General features: G+C 45.6%; 1 protein-coding gene across 11 annotated transcripts in view; it reads right to left on the reverse strand.

The window, feature by feature from the left end:
• The window catches only part of LOC147090480 (misshapen-like kinase 1), a 197,748-nt gene extending 190,974 nt beyond the window's left edge, over positions 1–6,774 (reverse strand). For 8 of the 11 annotated variants that reach the window (XM_085977245.1, XM_085977246.1, XM_085977240.1 and 5 more), the window contains exon 1: positions 6,669–6,774. In XM_085977245.1, the coding sequence (XP_085833371.1) occupies positions 6,669–6,740 (72 nt within the window). In that variant the 5' untranslated portion in view covers positions 6,741–6,774. The remainder of the gene's footprint in view (positions 1–6,668) is intronic. The other 3 variants (XM_085977247.1, XM_085977243.1, XM_085977242.1) reach the window with 1 other exon arrangement.
• Between the last annotated feature and the right edge of the window lie 1,824 nt (positions 6,775–8,598).

Below are 8,598 nucleotides of genomic sequence, written 5' to 3' on the forward strand. Positions count from 1 at the left end.
GGCCAGAAGGCGGAGCGCAGAGGTCGAGGGGAATTATAGGGCTGGAGGAGATTACAGAGATAAGGAGGGGCGAGGCCATGGAGGGATTTGAAAACAAGGATGAGAATTTTAAAACTCGAGGAGTTGCTTAACTGGGAGCCAATGTAGGTCAGAGCACAGGGGTGATGGGTGAACGGGACTTGGTGCGAGTTAGGACACGGGCAGCAGAGCTTTGGATAACCTCAAGTTTATGGAGGGTAGAACTAGGGAGGCCGGCCAGGGGTGCATTGCAATAGTCAAGTCTAGAGGTGATAAAGGCATGGATGAGGATTTTGGCAGCAGATAAGTTGAGGCAAAGGTGGAGACAGGCGATTTTACGAAGGTGGAAATGGGCGGTCTTCGTCATCGAATGGATATGTGGTAGGAAGCTCAATTTGCGATCAAATATGAAACCAAGGTTGCGAACAGACATGATCAGCCTTAGACAGCTGCCAGGGAGAGAGATCGAATCAGTGGAAAGGGAACAGACAGTTAGAAAGTTGCCCTAAAAGCTTGGATACTTAAAAATAAAAAGGAAAACACAAAATAGATGTGAAGTTAGAGGAACTGTTTTACGTTGAGTGGTCGAGTTAACGAGTTGGTTGCAGTTCTGGTCAAATTCTGGCTTTGGAGGGGATTCAAAGAGCAGCCAGAAGACTGATCCCGAGCATCACAAGGAAAACTCAAAACCCGAACGAAGGCCGAGCCTAATGGGACTAGCACCATCTGACCCACGTCCCGCAGAAACCCAGCGCCAAGGCATCCACATCCGAACTCGCCTGTAACTACAAGCGCCCTCCTTCAGCACGAGGAAAAGATCACCTGAGTGAAGGCAAACTTGATGCTCGCATTAGGTCGCTTCAAGTAAATATTGAGCTTTTCTGACCCAGCCTCTATTACTAAGGCTTTGGCAAATATTGACATTAGAGTCCGACCCACGGTGTTGATGCGGGTGGCGGTGCCCCTGTTGCTGCAACTGCTGATAAGAAAAGTGAAGGGAGGAATCGGAAGAGTTTTGAGAATGACATGGGCTTTGGTCTCTGATTAAATGTGCCATGGTTCATTAAAATGAGAATTAAAAGTATTAAATACTGAAGAGGTATTAACTTGCACTAAAAAAGCATGTTTCACAAAACTTCGTAAAAGGTCCCAAAGTGCTTCGCAGAGGTAGAACGAAAAGCTGGTGAGCAGGCCAAGAGATATTAGATGGAGTGAGCAGAATCTTGGTTCAAGAGGTGGGTTTTGGCAGGGAGGCGGGGCGGAGGGCCAGGGAGGCGGGGCGGAGGGCCAGGGAGGCGGGGCGGAGGGCCAGGGAGGCGGGGCGGAGGGCCAGGGAGGCGGGGCGGAGGGCCAGGGAGGCGGGGCGGAGGGCCAGGGAGGCGGGGCGGAGGGCCAGGGAGGCGGGGCAGAGGGCCAGGGAGGCGGGGCGGAGGGCCAGGGAGGTTAAGGGGAGGAATTCTGGAGCATGGTAGTTGAAGGCATGGCCACCTATGATAGGGTGAAGGAAGGCAGGCTGCACAAGAGGCCAGATTCAGGGGGAGAGTGTTCGGGGGCGAGGGAGGTTAATCGGGCTGAAGATGATTACAGAGGTAGGAAGGGATAAGGTCATGGAGATTCAAACATGAGGAGAATTTGAAATTTGAGGTGAAAATCAGTGAGCAGAGAGGTGATGGGCCAGTGGATCTCGGTGCAGGATACGATTGACAGAATTTTGAAAGCTGAGGTTTACCGAGGTCAGGGAGGGGATGAGTCACTGGCAAGCATTTGGAATTGGCGACGGAGGCCGAGGATAATGGTTTCAGTTGTCCGAATGTTTAACTGGAGGACATTGCAGCTCATGCAAGACTGGAGGCAAGATAATAAATGGCAATGAAAAGCTAAATCTGCAAACTAGTTCAAACTAAATGTTGACAGTAAGATAACGGGGCTGCGATGGAGGATCCATAGAAACTCCCAGCATGATGAACTGAGATGGTCTTCCTCATCTGTGTCCATCTTGTGATTTTATGAAAGCACCTACTGTGCCCCCTTTTTTTTTTAAATGTAAAAACGTCAATAACAGCAGTTCATAACAGATTATCTATAATAAAAATGTGATGAAAATACTCATTCTGCTCCGAATCGTTTAGAAGGAAGATTGCCGTAGGGTCATGCAGCTAGAATGAAAGTTTGCATTCATGAGTCAATCCACAGGAGAAAGAAAAACATAATGCACATGATCCAGCATGCGAACACTTCAATGTATGGCGTCACCAAATGATAGCACAGTTCAGGGCATTATAAGTGCTCCAAATTCTTGATCTTTGCCATGTGATTTAGTGTGGGAGGAAGAGAAGAACGAGCATATAATGTCACAATTTCACACTTATTTTTATTCATCCATGGGCGTCACTGGCAAGTCCAGCCTTTATTACCCATCCCCAGTGGCTTCCTTGAACCGCTGTAGTCCGCGTGGTGAAGATATTCCCAAAGTGCTGTTAGGTCCGAACCCGGTGCCTAGGTCGATGCCGGGTGGTCCGTCCGGTTTTATGCTCATTATAGTTTTTCGTTTTGATACAACTGTGGCTTGCCAGGTCATTTCAGAGGGCAGTTAAGAGTCAACCACATGCTGTGGGTCTAGAGTCACATATCGGCCAGACCGGGTAAGGATGGCAGATTTCCTTCCTAAAAAGGACATTAGCAAACTAGATGGGTTTTTAAGACAATACGGTAGTTTCATGGTCACCATTACTGATACTAGCTTTTTATTCCAGATTTATTAAATTATGTGAATTTAAATTCCCCAGCTGCCATGGTGGAATTGGAACGTGTGTCTCCGGAGCATTAATCCCAGCCTCTGCATTACTAGTCCAGTAACATAACCATTATGCTACCATACTTCCTAGCTACTGGCTTTGTTCACAGAGCATTGACCATATCTGCTAGCAGCGCAGTATTCAACTCCGTACAAGGGCGCAAGGAGGCACAGTGGGAGGGGTGTTGTAACTCTAAGAAAATTAATTTCACAAGCAGCAAAATATTCAGGGCATCAATATGTTTTTGCTTTTAGATTCATCACCTGCAGAATGGTTTAGTTAAGGCAGGCAAGTTCAGTATCAAAGACATTCTACTCAGTCACCCTCTGTTCCCAAGTTCAAAAAAGAGATACTTCACAATCTGGGAACTGAATGACTAATGTATTACAAATACATGCCACACCGAATTACAGCGTACCGTCTCACCACTTCCTGTCCAATGCTCCCATTTGGTTACAGGTTAGGACAGTTTATTTTGTGATTAATCGCACAAATGACACACTAAATGATTGCGTAACACCCTATCCCCAAACAAAAAGGTGTTTGTCACGGTATTAGAGACATATTTCTAAAGCAGGTAACACAATCACTTGTATCCTTTGCAGGGTCATTTGAAACACTGGTTAAAGGGCATACGCCAAGTCTTTCATCAAAACATCCAGCAGTTAACATGGTTTTGGAAATCTGCCCTCCCAAATCCACAAGCTCTACCACCTAGAAGGACAAGGGCAGCAAGCGCATGGGAACACCACCACCTCCAAGTACCCCTCCAAGTCACACACCATCCTGACTTGGAGATATATCACCGCTCCTTCATCGTCGCTGTGTCAAAATTCTGGAACTCCCGCCCCAACCTTCACCACACGGACTGCAGCGGTTGAAGGCGGCGACTCACCACCACCTGATCAAGGGCAATTAGGTATGGGCAATAAATGCTGGCCTTGCCAGCGACACCCACATCCCGCAAATGAATAAAAAATGACCTAGCCTGTCCTTTGGTCATTTGTATTATGTAACTATCCTCCAATCACTGCATTTTGTTGGAAAATAATCCTGCTGTACTCGGGAGAGTCCGTTTGCTGTAGTTTCAAGACCCGCCCCACCTCCAACTCATTGACCAGTGTCAATATTTCCTCCATTCCAATAAATTATAGTGACCCCCAACGTCACACCTTGCGACTCCACCGGCGATCAGCTTCCACCATCATTTCCCTTTGCTGTCACATAATCCAGCCTAGTAATTTGCTGTCTATGCCATGGGGCATAACCTTGTGAATCAGGCAGTTACATGGGACAGTGACAAATGTCTTCCCGAGATCAGATTGATGGCATCCATTGCATCACGCTTATCCAACACATCTTGAAAGAAATCCAATAAGTTGGGCAAACGCGGCCTGCTCCTTCCAATACATGATGGCTCTTTCGAAACCAGACCCTGTTCTTCCGGATAATTTCCTATGGTATCCCCTCATGAACATCTCCAAACTTCTCCAAAACGGAGATACGGTATATAGGAACATAGCAACAGGAGCGTGTTAGGCAGTCCATCAATCCTGTGCCACCAGGTTTACTGGTCCTTTGCACCACCACCCCCTTTTTTTTTTAAATATGTATAAATGATGGAGGTCACATTTTCCACTTTGCAACCCACTGGGACATTACCAAACCCAATGGACACTGAAGGAATCGAGGGATACGGAGACAGGGCTGGAAAATGCAGCTGAGGCCAAAGATCAGCCATGATCTTATTGAATGACGGAGCAGGCTCGAGGGGCCGCATGGTTGACTCCTGCTCCTATTTCTCAAATTCTTAAGGGGCTTTCAAAGATATTGGTGAAGGAAGTTGCAATCTCCTCAGGGAGCTCCACCAGCACGGTTAGATTGAATCTGAGAGAGCCTTGTTTAGCTTCAGCTTCCTAAACTTTTCGACAATGCCTTTCATTGTGGTATTACAAGTTTTTAGTGCGCTCGCTCTCAAAACTCCTCTATATCCCTACTCCCCCTTTCAAATGGTAAAAGTGACTTAGCTCCGTCACTTCTCTTTCCTCGTACACCACTTCCGCACGGCCACAGTTAAATGTCCCAAAATCGCTCTGTGCCCTTCTCTCGCGCCTTTTCATGGTCTTCCTTTTCCATCCATGTCAGTTTTACTTCAGTTTGTTGGTTTGACTATTTCTGGGATGTGCTGCCTCTTGCTGTGCGCCGTAAATCGCTCAACACTCCCATTTCCCCTCCACACCCTCCTCCTAAACAGTTCCTCCCGGTTAATTTCTTGCAAGCAGCATTCCATTGATTTGAAGTCTGCTCCTGTGAAATCAAATGTCTTAATCGTTTTTATTACCTGTTCGGTTTTTACTTCAACAATTAAAATGAAGACTTTTATGAAGAGGAGATCCCCAAATGTCACCTGGCCCATTACTCCCAGCAGCAGTGCGGCAGAAATCCAAGACTGCCCTCCCACGTGTGGGTTCCCTCACCTGCCATTCAAGAAGATTCATGAAGCACTTCAATAAACTCCCTCGCACAAATTATCCCCATTGTGTGTTCCAGCCTAATTCAGGTCCGGTCCCGCTCTCTCAAATCACAGCGGAGGCCTAATTACTGATACTTATGACCTTCCGTGGCAGTGCACCCACCTCAGTTTTAATTTGGGGTAGCCAGCAACATTTTCTTACCATTATTGACTCTATTCCCACAATGACACCTTTTAGAACGCAGAATTTAAGAACAAAATCTTCGTTGATGAAAAAAACTGATACAGGCCTCTGGTGAGTCACGCAACCTTTGACAAAACTAGAGTTAAAACCAGCAGTATTCACTAACTTTTTAATTAAGTGCCATAATTCAGAGCGCTGGCTGGATTGAGGGTCGTTTTCACTGAGCAATCATGACAAAACAAATCAATTTTTTTTTTTTTTGTAAAACTTGCACATTTTTGCATTGGTATTTTTTAAACCAAGTACCTCAAATCTCAAATAACAACAGAAAATGCTGGAAAAACTCAGCAGGCCAGGCAACATCCATGGAGAGAAATTAGAGTTGACGTTTCGGGTCGAAACCCTTTTTCAAAACTGGAAAGGAAATAAAATCTTCCGATTAGGCACTTTGCAGCCTTCCGGACTCAATATCGAGTTCAACAATTTCAGATCATAACCTCGGCCCCCATTACATTTTTACTTATATTTTTTTCCACCCTTTTGTTTGGGTCTTCCCTTCCCCCCCCACCTTTCCTTTTTTTTCTCTTCTCTCCCCCACATGGCAGCTGTCTCTTATCCTGCCAGTACACTTCACACCTAATCTTAGCCGTCTTTGGTCTCCACAGTCCCATTAGCATCTCGTCTGGTTTTGAATACCTCTTAACGTCTCTTTTACTTCTTTTGTTCTATCGCAGCCCTGACTTCGATCTATTTTATTTCCTTTCCAGTTTTGAAAAAGGGTTTCGACCCGAAACGTCGACTCTAATTTCTCTCCACGGATGTTGCCTGGCCTGCTGAGTTTTTCCAGCATTTTCTGTTGTTATTTCGGATTTCCAGCATCTGCAGTATTTTGCTATCGTGCCTCAAATCTCAACTCTACATTGGGGCCCAAAGACACATATCAGCTAAGAACTGTAGGTGACGGGGAGGTGATGCGCCTCTAAGCATATATCATGAGTACAGTTGACCGACTCGAGTGGCAATGGGTACAGTTACCTACGGTGATATAACTGCTACAAGTAAAGAATGGGTAAAGTTAGACTTTGCGGTACGTTACCAGGGAATTCGCGTGAACATGGCACAACAAATTCTGATTTGGCACATTTCAATTACTCCAGATAATTTCCGCGAATAAAAAGAAAGACTACTTTTGCGTTACCTTGTACACTTGTCCATATGTGCCATTTCCAACAACTTCCACCAGTTCGAAAATCCCCGCAGGGTCCTGCATGAAACAAAAACAGATGTGAGAAAAACGGAACGACGGTAATTTCAGGCCTAAATTCTGACTTCTGATAAACAAACTTTCCGTCTCCATAAGGTAAACATTCCTCCTTTTCCCTCCCCCACCACTTCCCAAAGTAATGGTATGTTAGCAATGGCTGCTTTGATTAGTCACCTGGACACGTGGCCAATGTCCCCTGTAAGCTGCACTTTGCTCTGCGCGGCCGGGCGCTTTAAATTTCTGGGCCTGCGCGGTATTCACAATGTAAAAGCCAGTGAGCGGCCTACGCGGGATCTTTCAGATTACTGCGTGGCCGTGCAACTGAGGGGGAACATTGCATGTGACTGGGCCACACCTTTGTGGTTGACTCTTAATGCCCTCAGGGCAATTAGAGATGGGTAATAAATGTTGCCTTGCTAGTGTCATCCACAACCCAAGAACAATTATTTTAAATCCTAAATTAGAACATCAAGATCAGTTAGTATCAGCAATATGAGATCTATGCAAATTAACAGGAACATGGATGTAAACTTGTATTACCATCATGGCGCCATGCTATGTAACCCAAGAGAAACAAGTTTTAAGGACACGCCTGAGCTCGACGTTTATCGAAGCCAGTTTATTTTTAATTTGACGTAAAAAATGCTTGCACCAACAACAAAAAATGTCAAGCCCATTACAGGGTAGAAGCAGCACCACTTTACAACACCAATCGTCTCCAGTAACTTCTGATCAATAAAGCAGGTTCTTTTGTCAAATACAGGAAACTTTCGATTAACTGGCCCCTAAATAACCGGAAATGTCGGTTAACCGGTAAAGTTCAGGAGTCGGTTTCAGGTAACTTTCAGTAACTTTTATTACTTGCACAGCAACAAATGGAGGAAGGCAAGGGTGTGGCTGCAGCTGTTGCTAAGCTACAGAGACGCTTGCAACTTGTGGACGTTGTTCTGAAGCTAGCAACAGGGTTTGTTGCTTTAAACGGAGCTCTAAGGTCCGTATCTTTTACTATAGCGTTGTTATCCGGAATTGTTGCTGAACTGGCACCACGTCGGTCCCGTCCGTGCCGGATAAAAGAAAGTTTCCTGTAAATGCCTTGTGGTTTCTTTTAGCAGAAAGGAAAGACAACTGAAATCTGCTACCCATTTATTTTTCTTGTGCGATAAGAGTTGTTCAAAAATATTTCAGGCATAGTGTTGCGTCCAGTCTGGTATGTCGGAGAAAATGCCATTGAATGAAGGGCTTTTCATCAAATGGCTAAGCTTGCCCCGCAAGGCCAATATATCTGCCCCTAAGCAGAGAAAGCTCATCAGATGGACACTCAACTTATCTGATGTGCTCACCATCTGCCCGTGCTCTCAGATCAAAAGGAAGCAGAAAAGCAACAGAACAATGCACTGGTCTTTCCAACACTGCTACCATCAAACCACCCCCATCCCTGAAGTATAATGATTCATTTTATGCGGGGCCACTCATCACCATGTTGAGGACCAGTGACTTGCTCAGTTCCGAGTGGAGACTGGTCATTTCTGCAATGGGTTGGAGCTTGAGAAGGAACAACTACAGATTGAAATTTGTTGCCACTTTCAATGAGAGGCCTGCTGTTCCTACGGGGCGGAAGGCCCTCTCTGCTTGGGGCTCTGGTTCAATCTCCAGCTTCTATGGAGATTTGGACTACTCCAATGGTGTCCGAATGGTGATGGTTTGCAGCCAGAATATTGGAAACGTACATTTTGCAGTTGAATGAAGAGAGGGATGGAAGCAGGGAATAAATCTAAAAAGGGAATCTGTCTCACTGAACAAGGAAGAAATGTTTTATTCTTTGCAAATTCCCTTTAGCGTTTCCTCTAACAATGCACAACCTGTT

This window comes from Somniosus microcephalus, unplaced genomic scaffold (assembly GCF_052327205.1).
Source record: "Somniosus microcephalus isolate GS21.2 unplaced genomic scaffold, FLI_Smic_1.0 unresolved_chr4, whole genome shotgun sequence".
NCBI lineage: Eukaryota > Metazoa > Chordata > Chondrichthyes > Squaliformes > Somniosidae > Somniosus > Somniosus microcephalus.